Source organism: Saimiri boliviensis, chromosome 18, assembly GCF_048565385.1.
Source record: "Saimiri boliviensis isolate mSaiBol1 chromosome 18, mSaiBol1.pri, whole genome shotgun sequence".
Classification (NCBI taxonomy): Eukaryota; Metazoa; Chordata; class Mammalia; order Primates; family Cebidae; genus Saimiri; species Saimiri boliviensis.
In genome coordinates, this window is record NC_133466.1 from 4,372,628 (window position 1) to 4,396,058 (window position 23,431).

At 51.8% G+C, this 23,431-nt stretch overlaps 2 protein-coding genes across 6 annotated transcripts in view; both read left to right on the forward strand.

Annotated features, from left to right (window-relative positions):
* The window catches only part of C2CD2 (C2 calcium dependent domain containing 2), a 66,990-nt gene extending 57,371 nt beyond the window's left edge, over positions 1 to 9,619 (forward strand). Inside the window, exon 14 of the mRNA XM_039480520.2 lies at positions 5,604 to 9,619. Coding sequence (XP_039336454.2) covers positions 5,604 to 5,824 — 221 coding nt within the window. The 3' untranslated portion in view covers positions 5,825 to 9,619. The remainder of the gene's footprint in view (positions 1 to 5,603) is intronic.
* A 5,918-nt stretch (positions 9,620 to 15,537) lies between these two features.
* PRDM15 (PR/SET domain 15) overlaps positions 15,538 to 23,431 on the forward strand; it is a 79,099-nt gene continuing 71,205 nt past the window's right edge. For 3 of the 5 annotated variants that reach the window (XM_039480551.2, XM_039480552.2, XM_074389233.1), the window contains exon 1: positions 15,538 to 15,621. The gene's annotated coding sequence lies outside the window, so the exon portion shown is untranslated. The remainder of the gene's footprint in view (positions 15,622 to 23,431) is intronic. The other 2 variants (XM_039480554.2, XM_039480553.2) reach the window with 2 other exon arrangements.

Genomic DNA, 23,431 nt, shown 5'->3' on the forward strand with positions numbered 1-23,431 from the left:
GGGTCTGACAGGTCTGAAATCTGCAGGGCAGGCGGCAGGCTAGAGACCCCTGCAAAAGCTGATGCTTCAGTCTAGAGGCAGAGTTTCTTCCTCCCTGGAAAACCAGTGTTTGCTCTTAGGGCCTTCAGCTGATTGGACGAGGCCCACCCACAGTCTCCAGGATCATCTCCTTTACCTAAAGTCTGCTGGTGGAGTTGTCCCCATGTCTGCACAGTGCCCTCCCAGCCACATCTCAGTTCTTGTTCTATTGCATCTCCCGGGGCTGCAGCCAGGTTGGCCCAGCGACGCCTCATAGGCATCGCTTGTCAAGGTGGGCAGACAGGTACATTCCATATGGGGTCACTGCCCAGGGAGCGTGCTCCCGTGTCGGCTCCGGCCCGAACAGCCACCGTGGGGTGGCTATTTAGTGTGCAGTGGCAAATCGGGGGTCATGTTCTTCCTGCAACGTTTACCCCAAAGGTAGTAGTGGACAGTCTGCTTCCAAGTCGAGACAGGCTTTCCAGTTGCTATTGAGAAAGGGAATGGAATGACCTCTGTCCGCGTGGTGGTCCTTCATGGCTGATGAGTCACGCTGCCTGAGGTGAGTCAGCATGGCTGGGATTCCCCTCCTCCCCCGCCCCTGCATGCCTCTGGAGATGCAGCTTGTTCTGGGAATCCCGCCTGAGTCATTGCCGGATTAGGGGGCTTTGCTCCATGAGACCCCAGGCTTTGATGTATCCACCCTCTCTATAGGCTCCTCCCCAGGGACCACAGACACGCCCATTTCTGGACACTTGGCTGGCCACTTCTCAGACTCCATCCTGAGCAGCATGGAAGAGCGGGGCCTGATAACATGGACTTCAGAGCCAGAAAGCCTAGGGTTACACATCTGCCCCGTCAGCGTGGGACCCCAGACGACTGCCTCTCCAAACCTTAGCTTCCCCATCTGTCCCTACAGAGTCTAGCAGACATAAATAGCTAATTAAGAAATCTGTTTTAAAATCCGATAGGTGGGGAAACAGTGACCAGAAGCAACCTAAAAATGGTAGGAGTCAGGCCCCTTCCTCAGAGGCAGCTGGGGATATAACAGGGTCCAATCTCCAGAACTGCAGACCTCAGTCCCCACCCCCACATGACCATCCTCTGTAGGAGAAGTTAATGCCATCCCCCAGACGCCATGACAAATCATCAGGCTAGAGAAAGTGTACAAGTCACGAAAATGATTCGGGAAGATTTGCACATGGGCACATATGACATAATCTGGTTTCTGGCAGTGATGCTGAACTATGAAATTAAACAGAACAGGCTGGGTGGGGTGGCTCACGCCTGTAATCCCAGCACTTTGGGAGGCCAAGGCGGGTGGATCATGAGGTCAGGAATTGGAGACCAGCCTGGCCAATATGGTGAAACCCCGTCTCTACTAAAAATGCACAAATTAGCTGGGTGTGGTGGGTGGTGTGCACCTGTAGTCCCAGCTGCTCTGGAGGCTGAGGCAGAAAAGTCGCTTGAGCCTGCGAGGCGGAGGTTGCAGTGAGCCGAAATCGCGCCACTGCACTCCAGCCTGGCGACACAGCGAGACTGCATCTCAAAAAGAAAAAGGAAATTTAACAAAACAGCTGACATGCTCTGGAGATCATGAGTGAAGATGGAAGAACAGAAAATAGTCTAGTTACCAGCCCCTTGGGGTGGGGTGTGGCCCATGGAAGCAGGCGCAGGGCTCCCTGGGGCAGGGATCTGCCAGTAAAACCAGTGAGTCCCTCAGGGTATGGACAGACGCATGCTGGAGCCAGAGTGACGTTGCAAACAAACATGCTATACAGATCTTTCTTGCCCAGCATCTTTTTTTGCTCAAGCAATTGCCTCCCCCTCCCAGTTTTAGGCACTGTAGTAGTTTCACTTGCATGAGTTATAATAACTGCTTGAAAATGTGCATATCCCATTTTATTTCTTTTTTTAAAGTTTTATTTTTTTTTTTTTAAATTAGAGATGGGGTCTTGCTATATTGCCCAGGCCTGTCTGTAGTTCCTGGGCTCAAGGGATTCGCCAAACCTCAGCCTGCCTAAGTGCTGGGATTCCAGGCATGAGCCACCGTGCCAGGCTCATATTCCTGTTCTGAAGTCTTTTGGACACAGTCATGCCCTGCATATCTCCTCACCCCACTTCTCTCTTAACCAGGGTACACCATACTTCTCTGGTGTGGCGCAGGGCCCGAGGGTGGGCTTCATCAGCTTCTCCCGGCATAGCCCTGGGGTCAGCAGGCCCCCAGAGTGAAGCGTGAAGAAGCATGAGCAGTGCCACACAGGAAAGCAGGCATGTGGCCTGTGTCCCCGGCCCTGGCCTGCCCTGGGTTGCTGGCTGTGGCCTCCACATGCTGTAAGCACTGGTGGCATTTTGGCCGGACCCGGGCTAGCAGTGGGTAACCCCAGCTGCATGTTTGAAAGACCTGGGATCTTTTGAAAAATGCTCCTGCTCTGTGTCCCTGGAGATTCTCCAGAAGGGGCCTGTGCACCTGTAGTTCGTAGAGGCCGGCTGATTCAAGGGCTCGGGGCTGAGGATGCTGCTCCACTGTCCTCTCTGCCACGGGGCTGCCTGGCTTCTAAGGACTGAATAGGGCGTTCCTGGATCCTTGAGCCCAATGCACGTCACCCCCCCCACCCCCACCAGGGTTGTATCACAGCACCACAAACGGTGTTTTCAACACCAGGAGCCAGTTCTCTCCCAGTTCTGGAGGCTGGAAGCCTGAGCTGGTGGTGCTGGCAGGGCCGGGCCCTTCTGAGCCTCTCCAGCTCTTGGCGGCTGCTGACAACCTCTTGCACTCCTTGGCCTGCAGAAGCATCGCCCTGCACGCTGCCTTCACCTTCTTGTGGCATCCATCCTTCCTGTGACTCTTCACTGTCCTCCCCTGTGTGTCTGCCTCGGTTTCTGAATTTTCCCTTTTGATAGGACAGCAGGCATATTGGATCGGGGCCACTCCAGTGATCTCGTTTAACTTCATGACTTCCCAAAGACCCCCGTCTCCAAATAAGGTCACATTCTGTGAATACTGGGGGTTAGGACTAGAACATATGAATCTGGGTGGGGTTGGGGAGCAATGTCCAGCCCCTAACATTGTCCCTGCTCATACCTCAGGCCTGGCTCCGGACCCCAGGCCAGATTCAGTGCAGGGACACCTATGAAATGGACTTTGGAGATGGACCAGGAGAGAGCCTCTTACTGCCACAGGGTCTGAGTCCTTGGGCCTGCGATTGACCTGGGGGATGGGTCGGCGGTCCCTCCCCCAGGCCTCCATTTCCCCTGGGAAGTGAAGGGGGTGACGTTGGAGCAGTCCAGGTGAAGCTGATGGATCCACCGCTTACTGTCCCATGTTCCACCTGAGAGCCTATGTCCATATGCCCTTCAGGGCCTCCAAAATCAACCTAAAGCAGAGCTTCAAGGCAGGTGCTTATAGATCAGAAATGCCACCGAGGGCCCCCCTCATCTCCCAAACTCAGGTCACCTGGTTGGCTCAGAGCCCCCTGACAGCTGGGGTTCCTCTGCCCGGGAGCCCCTATCACTGTGCCCAGGTCATATCCCGAGCAGGTGCCTCTGATATACTAGGCAGTTAGCCACCTCGGCACCACTGCATCAGCGCCACTGGCCAAACTCCAAAGTCAAGTCCAGTTGGGGGTCATTCTTCAGCCGTTGGAACACGCCCTGCTGCGGGTGGTTTTTCATGATGTGCTGCATTTTTCAGGGACGTGAGTCACTCCAGGAACTGGAACTGATGTCCCACATGTGTAGCCATTAAGCCTGCGGACAGGAGTGACGTCGTTTCCATGTTTATCCCACTTACCCTCCTGTTTCATTCCTTTTCCAGCAGTCCCCGAAACCCCCGTGCACGGCTTCCAACTCTAGATCACTGTAAAACGTGTCCAAGTGATACATCGTAAAAAGTGGTTGTACTGAGAGAGTAAAGTCTTTAAAAAATTATGGCCGCTTGGTCAAATTAAATTCAGCCCATTGTGGCTCTTCGTTGTCCCAGTTTCTGTCCCATAACCTGGGCAGAGCCGATGGGACACACAAGTTCATGCTTGAAGCCAGGCTCAGGGGCACATGCTGCTTTCCGCATAGTAGGCTTTGAGGATACAGAGTCCTCGGCAGGTCTAGGTCAGGCTTCTCCGACTGCCCGCGGGCGCCACCATTGCTGGTGTGCATTTCATTTAGAAGAGGGAATGGATATTCTTCATTCCCTCCTCTCACCTCCTCAACATGGGTGGCGGTTTGCATATGTCAAGGCTATTGAAATGTTTATTGGATGTGCCCATCACAAAGGGAATAAATTATCACGTTAAGTATAAAGCTTCTCTTCGGGATGATCAGACCTGTCTTCTTTCAAAGTCATTACCACCTCCATGCAAGCGGTAATGCATTTCACAGGCTGGCCTCAGATGCTGACTCCTGCGACCTTGCCAGCCTTGGTTAACAGGATGTTCAGCTCATTTGTGAAAAAGCAAATTAGTGGGCTCTTGCACCCTCTACATTAGCTTGCATTTGACCTCTAAGGAATCATTGCTGTTGAAATTATTGTTGTTGCTGCTGCTAATTTTATTCCGTTACATATTCCATTACCTGACAGATATCTATATCCAGAGAAGTAACTGGATATAGATATCTATATCTATCTATAAACAGATCACACAAAATTGAGATTTTGTAGGCCAAAAATACCCAAGTAACCAACTTCAGATGGCAGAACCTAATAGATATGATAGGATCTGGAGGGGCTTTTAAATAAAACATTCCCAAAAGAGCACATATTATTAAACACTCCTAAGAACGTGAATGCCATCGTTCTCGGGGTCCTTAGTTGGGTTTCATGAGAGTGACCATCGTTTCTGGGGCACAGCACTGCCTTCCCACTTACAGCCTTCCTAATGAAGGGAAGTGGGTGGCGCAGAGGGGACCCCGGTGTCCCTGGTGTCCTTGGTGTCCCAGCCAAGGCAACTACTGTCTGCCTCCATTTGGTCTGTTAAAAAATCAGGGATAGAGGCCCAGCGTGGTGGCTCATGCCTGTAATTCCAGCTCTCAGCACTTTGGGAGGCTGAAGGGGGTGGATCACCTGAGCTCAGGAGTTTGAGACCAGCCTGACCAACATGGTGAAACCCCGTCTGTACTAAAAATACAAAAAAATACCTGGGCGTGGTGGCAGGCACCTGTAATCCCAGGTACTTGGGAGGTTGAGGCAGGAGAATCGCTTGAACCTGGGAGGTGGAAGTTGCAGTGAGCCGAGATTGTGCTGTTGCACTCCAGCCTGGGTGACAGCAAGACTCTGTCTCAAAAAAAAAAGAAAATTAAAAAAAAAAAGAAAAATTAGGAATATAAATACCGTCCTTGGAAATGGACACCGAGTGACAGTCCAGGCTCACTGCTTCTATGGTTACAACTTTCCATTTCCTCTTGAAAACTCTAGTTTTCTATAAGCCGCATTCCAGTTGTTCTGCTGCAGGTCATGACAGCATATTGAAGCAGTAAGCCGGCCCTTCATGCAAGGCATCTGAGCCTCCTTTTCCCATGTCCCATTGGACCGGTTACTCAGCCTCTCATCCCCTGCCCACCTGACCAGCCCCTGTGCTTCCCTCTTCCAGGAGGAATTCTAAGGAAAGGTGCAAAGCTGTTCTTCCGCCGGCGACATCAACAGAAGGACCCGGGCATGAGTCAGTCACACAATGACCTGGTGTTCCTGGAGCAGCCAGAGGGTTCCCGGAGGAAAGGGGTCACCATCACCAAGATCCTGAACAAGAAGCTGCTCTCCAGGCACAGAAACAAGAACACCATGAACGGTGCCCCCGTGGAGCCCTGCACGTAGGGACTGAGGTCACCACCGCCAAGCCAGAAGACCTGCACCCATGTTACCACCCTCACCAGGACACAGCGAGCGTGTCCATCAGGTGTCCAGATGCCCCGTCTTGCTGGGTTTCTTCCAACCATCTAGTCTTTTAAAGGGAAAACAAAATCCGAGTCTCCAGCCAGGAGGCTTTCCCCAAAGAGGGCGAAAAAGCCTAACTTGCCACCAGATGCCAAATGAGACGACAGCTCCAGAGCTTGGGCCGTGCTCAAAGCTAAGAGTCAGGGCTAAATATTAGAAGGAGATTAACATTATAAGAGAAATAATACACTCTAATGGATTGTGGAGGGCAGGTTTGAGGGACTCAGTTTACCTATTCTACACTCTAACAAGTGTTGTTTTGGGCCCATGCCTGGACCATGTCACAAAAAGGAGGTGCCCTTCTGTGCCGTCACTGTGAATGGAATGGGTGGGTCACCTCTCCTCATCTGCTTCTTGGACTAAAACAGGCAGCTGGGCCCCGAGTACAGGAAAGTGGAACACAGGCCGGATTTTCATGGAGAGATTCTGATAGGAGTGGGGATGCAGTTGCGGCTGTAGGAAGCGTCTGCCTTCGACATTAGCCATAGAACTTGAACGCTACATCCTATGCACAGTATGCGGAAGCTTTTCTAAGTTTACTTTGAGCCTACTTGCAAGTGGAAGAAATAGATATTCTCACACGGTTTTTACATGTTTCTCTATCGTGTTAAAAGCTCTGATAATACCAGTGGAGCAGCTGGCAGCCAGGTTGTCTTTTCCCGCCTGTCATGCTTGCTAAAGGAGGGCACAGCAGGCCTGCCGAATGAAGTCGGGAGCCATGCGCGGCCGCTCGCAGAACACGGTCGCCAAACACACACCTGGATTTCGCCAAATGCTGCCAGGAGCCCAAACAGAGTCCTTTCAGGGCAGTAGAGGAAATTGTCTCAGGCGCCAGTCTCAGGAATGGAGTTTAAATGGGCCGCACTTGCAGGAAGTTCCTTCTCTGAGCACTTCAGAATTTTGCCGTCAGCAGCTTTCTCGGACAGTTTGGGGTGCCCTTGTTTGGGCTGGTTTTGATGGAAAACGTGATGAACCTGGCACACCGTTTTAATATCCCTAGGTATCATTCCAGTCGCTTTCCTCCTCAGCTGCCTTTCTACTTCACTTCATTCACAGTGTTCACTTTGGTCCGCTCCTTCCGAACGTGCCCCTTCCAGTAGACATGCTGGTGAACGAGCAGTCATCACTGGGGTGAAGTGTTTTTGACAGTTTAATGTGATTCACTTTTCTCCAAAGAGATGTAAAAGGCTGTTATGAACACTTGACTTCTGTCCTGGAATTGTAGATGGGCGAGCTTCCTTCCTTAGGCATTCTTTAATCATTGAACATTAAATATTTCAGAGGTCACAGAGCCTCTGGCGAGTAGAAACCTATATAAAGACCAAAATTACAGGATTTTTTTCTTCTGTTTTAGGGGGAGAGATTAGAACACTACATTAGAAATTTCACTTTAAGATGCACATTACACACTTCTTAGGTGTTCCAGGAATTATTGAGTGACTTTAAAATGACTTTTACAACCTGCTTTGTTTTTAAAAATTATATTCCAATTTTAATGATGGGTTTTTTTCTTTAAAAAAAAAAAAAGCACTTGGAGTTGCAAAATGTATGAACACTACCCCGTTTCTGTCCCCAGAGTCAGGCACCACTGCTGGTCTTTTGGGACAGATGTTCACTTGAATGTTTTACTTGAGGTTTTACTGCTCTTGGCCACATGGTAAAAAGCCTGAGACATAGAAGAATTCCAAGAGGATATTATGTGATTATGTGTCAGAATTTCAGACACTGATGACAAGTTTTTAATTGTTCTTTTTGTTTAATTTTGGAATTCAGATGCACGCTATTCAAGTGTGAGAATATCAGAAGCTTTTTTTATTTAAAAAAATTTTTTTTTGGAGGCAGGGTTTCACACTGTTGCCCAGGCTTGAGTGCAACGGTGGCTCACTGCAACCTCCCAGGTTTAAGCAATTCTCCTGCCTCAGCCTCCCAAGTAGCTGGGATTACAGGCCTGCGCCACCACACCTGGCTAATTTATTTCTATTTAGTAGAGATGGAGTTTCACCAAGTTGGTTAGGCTGGTCTCAAACTCCTGACCTCGGGTGATCCACCCGCCTCGGCCTCCGAAAGTGCTGGGATTATAGGCATGAGCTACCGTGCCAGGCCCAGAATTTTAGATTAAGCCTTCTTGCTCCCCTCAAAAAAGTTTTTAACCATCCCATTTCCAGATGAATCCCATGAGCACTGCTTACTGTCGAATACCTAGGTCTGGGGCTCTGCCTCCCATAGACACGCTCACGTGGTCTCCATCCAGTGGCCTTTTCTGAAGTCACAGGAAACACCAGCGTAGCAGGGAGTTGATGAAGCACTGGCCGAGGAAGCTCGTAGGCTAGCTTCAGGGTGGCACTGTGAGAAAACGGGCACTGTTGATACTGTGAATGTTTCTTTTCCAAGCTATTTTATACAGGTTTGTTTTTCCACGGTGTAGGGTATTTATGATAAAGTCAATGTTGTGAAGGTTAAAGATCAATTAAGATGATCCACCAAATACTACAAATGCTGATGTGTAAATCACCTTTATGGCCTCACCTCTTCTACAAGCTTCTGTGGCTTGCGGGCTTTTGTTTTTGGTGTTTGTCTGGATACAAGTTTTGTCGAGTGGGGTTTTAAAAGCGATTCCTTGTGAACACTAAGATTAACTGTATCTGTATCCCTGGAACTGGGTGCTCATGTTGGTATTAATGAGCTGGCAACCCTTCCCAGTTTGCTTTGTTTAAGGAGGTGTGTCTGTTTGTTGTGGAGGAATGAAATGGAGCTTTAAGTGTGTGTGTGTGGTGTGTGTGTCTGCACACACGTGTGTGTTATTGTAGCAATAACAAAAGTAGCCATCTTGTTCCAGTTGAAAACCTGCTGAGAGTTTTGACAGAGCACTTTATTTTAACCAAGTCTCACGTCTCAGTTCAAAACCAGCCCTGATCCCTGATGACAGCCACTCGACCAGCGGCCACTCAGTAACAAATTGGTGCCCATCTAGATTTTTGCTTGGGTTTTACTGGCCACATCTATAGATGAGAGTTGCAGAGTTTCTTTGAGCAGAGAGGGAAAGATCAATTTACATTGCTGGCCACCAAAGGCTGGTATTTCCTGAGTAATAGTCTCACGACTTAATCTGGAAACTTCCGAGTACAAATTAGTGGACGGTGGAAATCAGGACATTTATGTTTGTCAGATGGAAACAGACCTCCGGACTGGCATAAACCCTGCTGCCAGGCCCTCTCCCCACTGCCCCAAACTCCCCCAGACGCGATGACCAAAGCATCCTGCACAGGGCAAGGCCCCTGCGGAATCCTGCAGGGCAAACTCAGGTTACCTTGGACCCATGACCGTTTGCATTCAAAACACAGTCCACTGCCCCGTTCCCTCAGCCAGCAGCTGGGCAGTAACGCACCACGCATCATTTAGGCTTCCGGTTTGTTGTTTACTCTACCAATGTTATGTCAAAACTGCATTTTATAAAGAAGAAAATGGCAGGTTTTCCAGGTCCCCGGAAAGGTTTGGCCTGACGCTGGAGTGCAGTGATGAACTTTCGTGACGATGATTGTATTCCTCAGTAGCACTTTAAACACCGAAGAGAGCCCTGCACCTTGCCTGTGCACAGGCTGGGTGGGCTCCTTTGGAGAAGATGTGGCTGGAACACAAACAATCTTTGAAATAAATAAATGTGCACACGGAACACTACATGCTGGGTTGTTTTGCCCGAGTCCTGTTCTGTCCTGGAGGCGTCAGGTCTTCTCTTACTGTCCCCTTCATCAGGTCACTGCAAGTGACCAACCATCACAGTCAATTAACATCAAAGAAGAGGCAGGCTGGTCACGGTGGCGCACGCCTGTAATCCCAGCACTTTGGGAGGTCGAGGTGGGCGGATCATCTGAGGAGTTCGAAACCAGCCTGGCCAACATGGTGAAACCCCGTCTCTACTAAAAATATAAAAATTAGCCAGGTGTGGTGGCACTTGCCTGTAATTCCAGCTACTTGGGAGGTTGAGGCCAGAGAATATCTTGAAACGGGGAGATGGAGATTGCAGTGAGCCGAGATCTCGCCATTGCACTCCAGCCTGGGAGACAGAGTGAGACTCTGTCTCGAAAAAAAAAAAAAAAAAAAAAAAAAAGTGTTTCCAGTGACCCTTGGGTCAGGGTGAATTGTGGATGCTACACATCAGGGACTGTTGTCCTGGGGTCCCCCAGTGGCAGAGCCCGGTATGCAGTGGCCTGAGGGTGACACACCTGGGAAGGGCCAACAGAGTGCCAAGGTCCGGCCAAGGGAGTGGAACAGGAGTATGAAGCCCACATGAGGGTGCGTATCTGGTGGTCCCTGTGAAGGGTAGCCTTGCCCCACGCGGCGCACAGGGACCTTCTGAGGGGCTCTCTTCACCTGGGTGGGGGGAAGCGTTCTTCCATCGTAGGATGTCGTCCAGTCCGCACCCTGGTGGGTGGCCCACATGCATGCAGAGGGGGACTGGCACCTGGCTCAGCCACAGGTGCAACGGTGTCTGCACTGGGGTTCTGGGGTGGAGGCATTGGAGCCGGGGGTCACAGACGTGTCTTGCGGGACCCCACGCAGGCATCTTGCCTCCTTGGTGGTCATCAGTTCCTGTGGTCTCCGTCAGCCTTCATTTCCCCTGCAGTGCCCACACACCAGAGCACATGGAGAGCTGGGGTCCTGGAGAAAGCTACTGGACAGGCCCAGCCTCCTGCCCCCAACGCCCCGGACCCTTCCTCTTGGCTGCCCCGCCCACCCGCTAGACACGTGTAGACCCTCAGAGGGAGCCTGATGCTTCCCAGCTGGGTTCCAGGTCTTCCGCTCCATTTACTGGGCCCCACAAGGTGGTGATGGCAGCGCCTCTTAGGAGTTAAAAGTGGTTCAGGCCCCAGTGATTCAACTGTTGCTTCCTCTGTGTGGCCAGTGGGACCCCCTTTGTGCTGATGCTCCGGAAGGAGGCTGGAGTGAGTGGCTGGAGGCCAGGCTTTTCCTAATTTACCAACTTTCCGAATCTGATCACCTCCAGGTGAGCGCTGTGTTTTTGCCAGTGGGTTCTACACTGTCCAGATTAAGCCAGCTCAACCACCCTCGGTCATTCTGGAGCATGTGTCTTCGTGCCCGGCAGTTCACACTCGCTCTTCGAATGGTCTAAGCCAACTCAAGGCCTGCCTTCTCCACGAAGGAGCTGCTCGCAGCGTGGCTCAGGCCTCTGGCTCTCCAGCTTCGCTGTCTGGCATTGCTCGTGTTTCCTGTATCCTCCGGGGCTGCACAGACACTGCTCACCTAGCAGAGCAAGGAAGACGCTCAGCTGATGACCTTAACGTGAGTGAGCACAGACAGCAGCTCTGCTTCCATCTACCGCACGCCCCTCACCCGGGACCCGGTGCTGGGGACAGAGCAGGCCACTGGAGGGGATGGCCACATGCCATTTTGACCTTAGCACCCCTACAAAGACAGGGTGATGCGTGTCTATGTTAATAAAAGTTTATTTTTAAAGTGCAGCTCACTCACCAAAGGGGGCTAGACACCGGGATGGCCGACGCAGCACAGTGATCCCCCTGGAGAAAGAGCTGCTGAGGCCGGACCCTCCTTCGCAGTGGTGACCTCAAAACGTCAGCTTTCCGCCACTGACCTTCCCAAGCTCCACACCGTGACTGTCCACGGTGGAATCTGCGAGTCACACGCTGCTGTGACAGGCATTCAAAAGTAGTTGCCTATGTATTTACATATCTATGTTAATGTCATTGATAATTATAAAGGTGGATGTGCAGGGACCTTGGGTGATCAGCAGGTGATCGTCACTGCTGGACCAGGCAGAGCACTGGACTGAGTCCGGGGGATTTATTAATTTATAGCCTAGCTGGGTAGTGAGCACAGCTTTTATATGAGAGAGAGACTGGGCTCAGTCTCTCAGGCTGGAGGGCAATGGCATGATCTTGGCTCACTGCAAACTGCCTCCTGAGTTCAAACGATTCTCCTTCCTCAGCCTCCCAAGAAGCTGGGATTACAGGCGCTTGCCACCGCACTCAGCTATTTTTTGTATTTTTAGTAGAGATGCGGTTTCACCACGTTGGCCAGGCTGGTCTCGAACTCCTGACCTCAAGTGATCCACCTGCCTTGGCCTCCCAAAGTGCTGGGATTATAGGCGTGAGCCACCACGCCCGGCCAAAAATTTTTAATAATTTTATATATTAAAAAACTGGTGTAGCAGTGTCAGGTACATGAAACGTTTCATTTGTTGAGTTAAACAAATGTTTAAAAACCACCAGACTATCATGAGGAAAAGGCTGGTCTCCTTCCCTGGAACCAAGAGAAATCACTGAGGAGGTCAGAGGCAGGGACCAGGCTCAAGTCACATGACGGCACTCTGCGGAAAATCTACATACTCCTATAATAAACGTCTACTAAATAGTCCAGATAGACCATCTGTGGGTACGTGAGCCGATGTGAAGCTTGCGACTGACTGCATTGTAAGTCCCATGCCAGTGGTCAGTGGTTACTCTTCAAGGATATATGGTCTTTTTTGAACTTTAATTCTGCCTGTTTTCGGTGAGAATAGCATAAAATAAGAGTCAGTGCTTCACACTTAGTGGGAATTAACTTATCTGCTGATGATCAGGCTTCCCTCTTTATAAGGAAAATCAGCCAATTTTTTTTTTTTTTTTAATTAAAAGCTGGAGGTAGCTGGAGAAATGATTAGGATGTCTATCATGGTTTACATAGGAGTAGGTTTGTATTTAAATTGCAAGAAAACCAGAGCCGAGCAGACACGCTACTTGGAAAAGTGCTGATCTAAGGCCGGCAGGCGGCTGTAGCCCTCCGTGGTTAATTACATCTTAATCCCATCTAGTATCTGCGCAGGAAGAATGAAGTGTTCGCAAGGAAGTTCATGGATAGCCATGGAATCTCTTGTCTGTTGGTTTTTAAATTTTCAACTTTGTTTTTTTCAAACCTACAGAATAACCCATAAAGATTCACCAGCTTTGCCACTCTGCTCTCTCTCGGTCAGATATCATGGTATTTCACCCTAAATCCTTCAGAATGCTTTTCTGAGAACAATGATTGGCCCTGGCTATCATACTTTCACTACAGTGATCCCCCTTGGGAAACTAAACACTGATGTAATACACACAGTGTCAATTTAACATTGAGGTAATACACACAGTTCAGTATCCAGTATCATAGTTCATGTTCAGATGTCGTTTTCCCCAATAACAACCTTTATACATGTTTTTCTTTTTTTTTTCCCTGCCCATTATTCAAAGTTGTATGTTGCATTTGCTTTTTTCTTTCTTTTCTTTTTTTTTTTTTTTTTGAGACAAGTCTCGCTCTGTTGCCCAGGGGCTGGAGTGCAGTGGCATGACCTCAGCTCACTGCAGCCTCCACCTCTCATGCTCAAGCGATTCTACTGTTTCAGCATCCTTGAATAGCTGGGATTACAGGTGTCCACCACCACGCCTGACTAATATTTGTATATTTTTAGTAGAGACGGGGTTTCGCCATGTTGGCCAGACTGGTCTCTAACTCCTGACCTCAGGTAATCTGCCCACCTCAGCCTCCCAAAGTGCTGGGATTACTGGCAGGAGTCACCCTGCCTGGACAAATTAGTTGTTAATAATCAAAACTTGACACCTTAAGCAACAAACCTTTTTTTTTTTTACATTAAAATTTTGGATATGAATCTGCCTTAAGAGATATTATTTCTAGACTGTACTGAAGGATTACCATGGACACACTGAGAATCCTGATGTGATGATTGTCATGTAAGTGAATTCCAGCCCTGGGCTGTATGCAGAATTAGGAGAAACAGCTTAGGGCGGGTGAAATCTTCTGCTCACTTTCAGTGACTCGCACTTGCCGTGGACCTGTCGTTTTCTATAAACAACGTTTTATTCATGTATACTGAGGACTATTTTATGTGCCAGGGCCCAGAGAACCAGTCATCTGGCCATTTTGGAACTGTGAGTGATGTCTCCTGCGGTGTGTGTAGAGGGAGTGTCCATTAGCTGTGGTGGTGGTAGTGGGAGTGGGGCGGGGTGGAGCTGAATACAGAGAAGGTTGTGGAAAGCCTGGGAAGTAAAGATGGAATGCGGAAGGCCTTGGGAACAGGCTTGAGGGACAGGAGGCTGGAGGGAGGCGTGATGTCCCAGGTGGGGACAAGCAGGGAGACGGTGGACGTCGGGGAGGCTCCAGAAAGGTCTGGGGAGCCATGCAACGGCCTAGCGCAGGGCAACAAAGAAGCCACTGCAGAATGCTGAGCCAGGCAGAGAACCCAGGCTTAATAGAGCAACACTTGCCTACTCTGTCTCTGGCTGCCCGGCGCTGCACCCTACGGACGTGCCTAGGTGCAACATCCCATGGGATGGCACGTGGTTGTGACTAACCTTATACATCTAACACGCATGCAATTAAGTCCGTCTCTGGCATCAATCCTGCATGTGGGTCAAAGGCTATGTGCATTTAGAATTTTTAAGGATGTCCACAAATTATCCGGATGGAAGCTATACTAATTTATTCTCCTACCAGAAAAGGAGGAGAGAGTTTGTTTCTCTAGCTTTTTCAAAATTTAAACTTTTTTTTGAGGCAAGCTCTCACTGGTTTTGTTGTTCAGGCTGGAGTGCAGTGGCGCGATCACAGCTCACTGCAGCCTCAAACTGTGAGACTCAAGTGACCCTCCTGCCCCAGCCTCCTGAGTAGCTGAGACCGCACGTGCCACTGAGCCCAGCTAAGGTTTTTAGAGACAGGGTCTGGCTATGTTGTCCAGGCTGTATTAAACTTTTAAAAAAATCTTTGCTAATCTAATAAAAATGATCTCATGGTGAGACTTTGTTTCTCTTATCACGGCGTAGTTGAATAGCTTCTCATATATTTAAGAACCATTGAATTTCCTACGAACTGTCCATCCATATGATTTATTGATTCCTAAGAGCCTCACACACAAGACGGAAAGGAGCCCTTTTGTAGTACCAATTTAAGATCGTTGCCCACTTTCATGACTTCTTTCTGAATGGAGGTTTTTTGCCAGGCAGCGATGAACAAGCCAGTCCGCCTCTCCGAATGTGCGCGGCCGGGACTAGGGTGAAAGGTCCGTCGCTTTGTGATGGCACACACACTAGGCGGAGGGGGTCGAGAGAGGCCACACAGGCCCCCAGGGAGGAACCCAGAGCCAGGCCCGCGGCCCAGCCCGTCCGGCCGGACTCCCCTCCCTGCCCCTCGCGGGCACAGAGCTCGTGTCCCAAAGCCCACCCCGCCGGCCAAATCCAGAGGCCACCGTGAGTGGGGGCAAGTCCCAGGCCTGCTCCCGAGAAACACTCCACCCCACCCCCCGCCACCACTGACCAACCCCGCAAGAAACGCGCCCGAGGAGAGACGGAGGGGGAGCTGCCCGCGCGCGTGGGCGGCGGGGCCGTGCCACGTGGGAGGGGGCCGCGCGCGGAATCCCGTCCTGCCAGACCCGCCCCGCGAGCGCCCGCTGCCCCGTCCACGCCGCCCACGTCCCGCAGTCCCACCCGCAGGCCTCGCCCGCCGCGCCACCGTCCCGCGCGCGCCCCCATCTCGCCCGCGCCCCCCGCGCCCGGACGCAAACTACAAGTCCCGCCATGCCCCGCCACCGCCCCCCGGCTTCCGGTGCTGCGCAGTTTCCGGAGCGGATCGCAACCCGGAGTCCGGATCCGATCCCGCTCTGCACATTCCAAAGGCAGGTAAAGCTCTGGGCCCCGCGCCTGCCGCCCGCCCCGGCGCGCGCCCCGCCCGTCCCGGCCCACGCCGGCCGCCCCCGCGAGCCCCGGCGCGCCCCGGCCCTGGCGCCCCCCGCCCCCCGCGTCCGGCCGCCGCGCGCCGCCCCGGTCCAGCCGCCATGCCGACTGTTCTTTGTTACATTCGCCGGCTGCGGGCACCGTTGGCGATCGGAGTCAAAACCCGGCTGGATTTCCCGGAGCCGCTCCGGGATCGCCCTGCGCGCCGCCCGCCCGCCGGGTCCCGCCGCCGCGGGCGCTCCTGGCTGGGCCCAGCGCCCCCGCCCCCGGCCTTGCGCCCCCCGCCTGCCCGTGGCCAGGCCCAGCGTGGGGCCGCGGAGCTGCCGGGCCGCGTTCGCCCGTGGGCGCGGCGCGGGGTCTCCGCCGCCCCCGGCCCGTGGCCCCGCGCCCCGGTCCCCGGGCGGCTTCGTCGCCGAGGGCCTCGGGGATGTCGCTGTCCCCGCCCTCGGGAACAGCCCGTGCGGGGCGCCCGGGAGGGTCCCTGGACCCCACCCCCGCGTTTAGAGAAGCTGAGTCCGGGTGATGGGGTCCCCAGGCCCCCTGCGCCTTATTTTCCTAAGACTTTTGGTGGCAGAGAGAAGGTCGCGAGGCGGATGGACGCGTGACGCGCCTGCCCCGGGGTGGGTGGCCGTGCGGGGACTGGGCGCGCCCGCCGCCCAGGTGAGGCCCGCCTCGCGCGGACAGGGGCGGACGGGGGCCACGTGCGGCCTCAGGCGAGAGGGGAGGTGGTCACGCAGGGTTCGGCCTTGAGAAGACGGAACTGAAAACTCATGGAGATAAATACCACTACCTGGTGGTCAGACTCATCACCCATTTGCCTTCCTTAAGCCCGTGAGGTAGTGGATGGGGTTTTCCCCCGCAAATGCTCAGAAATTGCCCCTCACCCCCAAGCTCCCAAAGAGAGTTTAAAACGGTGGAAACAAGTGTGTGATCAGAGACACGTGGACCTATGTGTGTATTTAAAGCTGCCAACCTTGTTTTAAAAAATCATATTGGCTTAAGCCAGACTCAAGTGAATTTGGAGAACCCAGCTTGGTTCCTGAAGGTGTTTTTAAGGATGACATGTGAAGGCACCAGTGGTTTTGTGATGAACTCTAAAAGGTAGCAGTGACAGTTCTCCTGGGAGAATGCACTGGTGTAAACGCTTTTGCAAAGGGAGGTGATCCCACCCCGGTGCACACACCGCTACCATATTTTGTTTCAAGCTCGGACATTTTCACATGTTCCACGTTTTCACTGCTTCACTCCTTCCCCAGATTTCCCGACATCGCTGCCTCATGGTGAAAGATTAAGAAGTACTAGTTCTATAATTTAGATTTTCAAAAGAAAAAAAAATAATTTTTTTTTATAGTTTGTTTTTCTTCTTGCATCTGTGATTCAAACTTTTTGCAGCGAAGTAGCTGGCAAAGAATAAACTAGTATGCCCCATTTTGGAAGCAGGCGGGATGGTTATTTCTCCAGAAGACAAACAAATAAATGTAATAATCAACCGTAGTTGGAAGGCTGCTGGCTTGTCTTAGAATAATTATATTTGATAAAGAACTCTGTTGACTTAGGATGTGGCTCTCATACCATTTTTGATGTCATTATCTGTACAGAGGGTGTGGAAAGAACAGTCCTGCCATTTTGCAGTGAAGGGAGATTTAAGGCAACTGTGTCTTCCACCTGTGTGCTCAGAGGTTGGGATGGTGAGCAGAGACCTAAATGCTTTCTCAGACTCAGTTCCTCATTTGTAAAGTGTGAATGGCCCTGCTCAGCTCACTTCACCTCACAGTGCCAGTGTGTGTGTAGATATTCATTCATTCGGCCGTTCGTTCATTCCTTCCACCAGTGTTGAACACCTGTTACATGCCCCAAGCTGTAGTGGACGGGAGAGAAGGCTACACCTTACACCTGGTGGCCCAGATGTTCTGGTGGTGGGGGAGGGAGGGCAGGCAGGAGGTGGTGTAGACAGAAAATCATAAACTCTCAGTTAAGGCAGCGGGAAGAGCATGAAGAAAGGAAGGGGGGCCGGCAGGTGGCGGGCAGGGATGGGGCACTTGGGGGTGGGACTGGAAGGGGCTGTGTGAGGAGAGCCACAGCGCAGACCAGTGCTGTGAGGGAGCCTCTGGTGGAACTGGGCAGGGTGGTGCCTGCTCTACCAGGCAGATGGTGGCAAGTGCAAAGGCCCTGGGGTGGGATGAGCCGAGGATGGGACAGGCCAGTGTGGTCGTGCAGGCCGGGCAGCAGGGGGTAGGTACCCAGCAGAGATTTTATTCTGAGTGCCTTATGGTTGCCACTGAGGGGCTTTGAGCAGTGGTGGGGCAGAGCAGTGGTGGGGATGGAGCTGAGGGGCTTTGAGCAGTGGCGGGGATGCCACTAAGGGGCTTTGAGCAGTGGTGGGCTGGAGCTGGCATCATGGGAATCCAGGCCCCGTCTGATTCCACTGCACATAGCTTGGAGGCAGAAGGGGAGACCGGGCGGCACAGAGCCAGCTCCAGAGCCAGGCAGGCCTGCTGCTGGTTTGGTTGGGAAATGCGTGGTGGGTGACTGGAGTTGCTGTTTACTGAAGTGCAGGTGATGGCTGTGTCCTGGGTGTGGGAGTGACCTGAGGGACTCAGGGGCCCTGTAGACCAGACATCTTCAAACTACCCCTCAGAGTGGGAGAATCCCCTGCCCTGGGCCCACGTCCACTCCGCAAAAGGCTCCTCCTAAGGAAAGGTCCCTCTTGCAGTGATGGTCCCATTGGGTGTGGGAACCCTGGGGTCCCAGCAGATGTGGGGGTGTTGGGGAGTGGTTCCCCTTGGGCCACAGGCCTGTAGTCCACGGGAGCCTCTGCCAGCGGCATTCATGGTGATCGTTGATGGCAAGTTGATCTTTGATGAATTCGGACTTGGAACTCGAGAGGCTGTGGCGCTGGGGGACTCTGCAGTGACCAAGCCTCTTCTGCTCCCATCTCCTTATTTCTGGAACCGGCTTCTCTGTGCTCACATTTCTGGAAGGAGGAATAGGGACAGAGGTGAGCATTTGTCCATGATATGTGAACTGATGGGGGGGAGCTCTTTCTCTTCTGTGAAACACAGCTTTTATGTTAGACGATGTTTGTCAAAGCGCAGACCGTTTCTGTTTTGATTGGTGGTGTTTCAGTTGTAGTCTCACCACATAAGGAGATTTTGTTCGAGGTGGACCGCTCATATGATGCTGGTCCCTAAGGTCACGGTACCGTGTTTTTACTGTACCTTTTCCATGTTGAGATATGTTTAGATAAACAAATGCCGTAACGTCGCAGGTGTCTACAGTATTGTGTATAGTCGAGTGTGGTGCAGGCTTGTAGCCTCGGTGCGTAGTAGGCTATACCATCTAGGGTTGTGTATGCACACTCTGTCGTGTTTGCACAGCTACAGAATCCCACAGCAATGTATTTCTCAGAATGTATCACCACCGTTGAGCACACACAACTTCTCAGTGACAGTTCAATCCAGGAGAAGTTAGCACAACCCCGTGGTTGTAGAAAATCAAGACGAATTCAATTTATATGCATGGTTGTGTTGCAAAAAGTTACAGTGGGGGAATCAATAGAGTAATTTCAAGCACGAATATACGACGCCGGGTTTGCATTTCGTAGTCACAGAAATAGGAGTCCCTGGAGGAAGAAGGGGACGCTTTCTGGCCCTTAAAGAAGAGCCCGCTCATGTCCATCGTAAATAGATGGCCGTGGCTGTCACCTTGTCGTGCCTGGATTCTGATATGTTTACAAGAGTGACATGGCGGTTTTATTTTAAGTCAATGTTTACAGTATGCTGGAAATGTTGTCCCTTGCAGCTGTTTAAAACAGGGATGAACGTTTATGCTGTCAGCCGGAATGCAGGGAGTAGCGTTTTAGGAAACACTTTCGTGGGAATACTGGCATAACTCAAAGAGCCTGGCCGCTCCTGGTTCCAGGTGCCAGGTGGAGCTGCCTCTGGGGCCTGGGGAGGGCGAGGCACCACCAGGAAGCTGGCTTGGGAGTTGGGGGTTGGGGGAAGTGCTACATTCAGAGGGAAGGAGGTCCAGGTAGCCAGCTTGGGGTACCCCCTGTGGAGGCTCTGGAGGGGAGGTGCAGACAGCAAAGGGGCCTGGGTGGGAGCATGCAGGAGAGGGACCCTCCAGAGGAGGCAGTAAGGACTTCGGGTTCGGAGGAGCGTGGACTGGGCGGGGTCCTGCTGAAGCCGATGATCCTACATGAATCTTACTCAGAGCAGGAGAAGCTGAGATCTGCACCCTGGCCTGGAGTCCTCCAAGCCCATGGGGTCTGATGAGCACAGACGGCTGGAGCCTGGCTTTCTCCGAGATGATGCTTTTCTTGCCTGAGATGCACCTTCTGTTCCTGGCTCCCTCTGACTGAGCCCCTTGTTCGCTGTGGTCTGGGTCTCCACCGGACAGCTCTGAGTGCTGACCTATTACAGGCATCATCAGTAAACCTTGACTGAATGATGCGGCTGCGGGCAAGCTCAGTGCCAGTCCGGGGGCATTCGTTCCTGGTGGGGGTTGGGCCTGCAGGACGTACATGTGGTTGGACTGTAACTTCCCGCTCACTGGACCAAGAGTCTGCTTTTGAGAAGCGGTGTTCCAGGTGTCTCAGAACCCTCTGGGCCTCTGGCCTTGTGTAAGTTTCTACACACACACACACACACACACACACACACACAAATATATATATACACGTATGGTAGTTAGTTATAGTAGTTTTGCCTTTTATTGCGACCAAAACCATCAATGCTGTTGTAGCGCCTCGTTCGGCAGGAGGTTCACAGGGCTCTTGTTCTGCGCAGCGGCCTCTGCAGTGACTCAGGCGGTCCTGTCATCTGGATTCCTCTGGCCTCCCTGCGTCCCCTGCACGTCTGACTTCTCCAGGCTTTGCTCTCTGCCTCTTCTCATTCCCTCTGTGGTGCTCTCCCTGACCTCATGCTGAGAATGTGTGAGAACCTGCTTTTTAAAATGTGCTAAGCCAGCACCCACCCCGCTCCACCATCCAAGCCCATCAGGGTCACTCAAGCCTATCATTAAGTAGGAATCAGTCCTCCCACCCTTTTTTTGTTAAAGAAACACAAGGCAGCCAGTTAGAGCACCCATCAGTGTGGTGGAGTCTCTACTGCCTCGGTTTGCTCTTCTTATTTTTTTTGAGACAGTCTTGCTACGTCACCTCGGCTGGAGGGCAGCGGTGTGATCTTGCTATGTCACCTCGGCTGGAGGGCAGCGGTGTGATCTTGCTACGTCACCTCGGCTGGAGGGCAGCGGTGTGATCTCCGTCTCAGCTCACTGCAGCTTCTACCTCCTGAGTTCAAGCAGTCTCCCCGCCTTGGCCTCCCGAGTGGCTGCGACTACGGGTGTGTGCCACCATGCCTGGTTAATGTTTGTGTTTTTGTAGAGATGGGGTTTCTCCATGTTACGCAAGCTGGTCTCAAATTCCTTGGCTTCAGTGATCCTCCCACCTCAGCCTCCCAAACTGCTGGGATTAGAGGTGTGAGCCACCGTGCCCAGCCCTGTTTCCATCGTAAGATGGTAGCGTGCACGCCTTTCTCTCCCTCTTAAAGAACCAGATGTGAAAATGAGAACTGTAGATATCATCGTTGACGAAACGAAGAGTTCAGAAGGTGAGAACAGAGAAGAAATTGTCAACAGTACAAGAAATCGGAGGGGCTGAGGACAGGCTGCCGGGATGAAGGCCCAGGCAGCGCGCAGCATCAAAGCAGGTCACAGAATTTCAGGTCGCAGGAGCTAGAGCAAAACTTCGAAAGATTCTGGAGGTAGAGAACTGCACAGAAGGGATTTGCCAGAAGGAAACACACAGGTGCATCGGCCACGACGCCGGAAGCTTGTGGACCATGGGGTCCTTCCTTGGACACTGGGCATTTGGAGTGACAGTGACCAGTGACTGGGTACCCAGGCAGCCCAACTGAGGTGTGGGGGTAGAATAAGAACATTCACAGACATGACACATCCTCCCACAAGATACACCCCCGTGCGCCCTCCTACGGAAAACAGGAACATGCTCTTTGCAGAGGCAAGGAGTAAACCGAGGGAGCGGAAGCAGCGAGGCTCAGGAAACAGCTCACGTGCAGGAGAAGGGTGGTGGGCAAGGGGCGGCCCAGGATGCAGCTTGTGTAGACCTCGAGGGCATGGGACAAGGAGGGGCGTGCTAGGAAGCACAGTGGAACCCCTGGGCCAGCTCGTCGGTCTGAGCCGGTGAAAAACCGTAAGGAGAAGCCATCGCAGGGTGGGGAAGATGTGGCCATGGGGGCCTCCCCTCCCGCCACCACCAGCAACAGGGCCTGTGCGCATGCAGCACGCGAAACTGCACACAGACAGCAAAGACAAAAGCCACGTGGGCCGGGCACGGTGGCTCACGCCTGTCATCCCAGCACTTTGGGAGGCTGAGGCGGGTTGATCACCAGGTCAGAGTTCAAGACCAGCCTGGCCACGATGGTGAAACCCCGTCTCTACTAAATTTGTAAAAATTAGCCAGGCGTGGTGGCGGGCGCCCGTAGTACCAGCTGCTCGGGAGGCTGGGGCAGAGAATTGCTGGAACCTGATCACACTACTTCACTCCAGCGTGGGTGACGAGAGCAAAACTTCATCTCAAAAAAAAAAAAAAAAAAAAAAAAAAAGCCTCATGCACATGAAGCCTCATGCACACGGTTCTAGAAACTGGCTGTAATGCCCTTTCTTTCTAATCTCACTGAATACGGTGCTTTCTTCCAGCCGAATCCAGTGGTTCAGCGTGCCCAGCGGTGTGTACCTTGCGCTCCCCCGGTCCCGCCCCCGCCTCTGCCCCACACAGCGGTAGGAAGCAAAATGTATGCACAGCATACTGAACGTTTCTGACACACAGAGCTGATACCTGTTTGCCATGATGGATATGCTTATTCCCTGATCTGCTCATGGTCCATTTTAAGCATCAATTGTACCCCAAAATAGGTACAATCGATTATGGGTCAAAAATATTAAAACTACAAAAAAGAAAGCCTAAGTAAAAATAACAAATCAATTAACTGTAAAGTTACTGATGATGAACGTGTTTAAGTTCATTATTAATTTTATTTTTTTGAAAAAAGTATTAATAATGAACTTGTTAAGGCAGCCAATAATATTTTCAGAGTCATAATATATACATTGATTTAACCATAATCACACTGGGAAATGAGGGGAGGGGAAGAGACCCCAAGAAAGCCAACCCTTCGTTTGCCGTAAGAAGCAGCAAAAATTCGAGATCCAACTTTGAGAAATGAGGCATCTCAGAGAAGCCTGTTGTTTTGAGTTGCAGAAGCAGATACAGCAGAAAGACTCGGATGGCCTCCCTGGAGAATGGGATAGAAAATGGGGGGGGTGGAGAAGGGACACTTTTTGTTTTTTTAAAGGTATTTATATAGATAACTTTTTTTTTTTTTTTTTTTGAGACGGAGTTTCAATGTCACCCAGGCTGGAGTGTAGTGGCATGATCTCCGCTCACTGTGACCTCTGCCTCCCTGGCTCGTGCGATTCTCCTGCCTCAGCCTCCCGAGTAGCTGGGATTACAGGCGCCTGCCACTACTACAGGCTAATATTTGTATTTTTAGTAGAGACGGGGTTTCACCATGTTGGTCAGGCTGATCTCGAACTCCTGACCTCAGGTGATCCACCTGCCTCGGCCTCACAAAGTGCTGGGATTATAGGCAAGAGCCACCACGCCTGGCATAGGTAGCGTTTTGATGAAACCAAGAGGTTCAGAAAGTGAGAAAAGAAGATAAATCATGAAAGA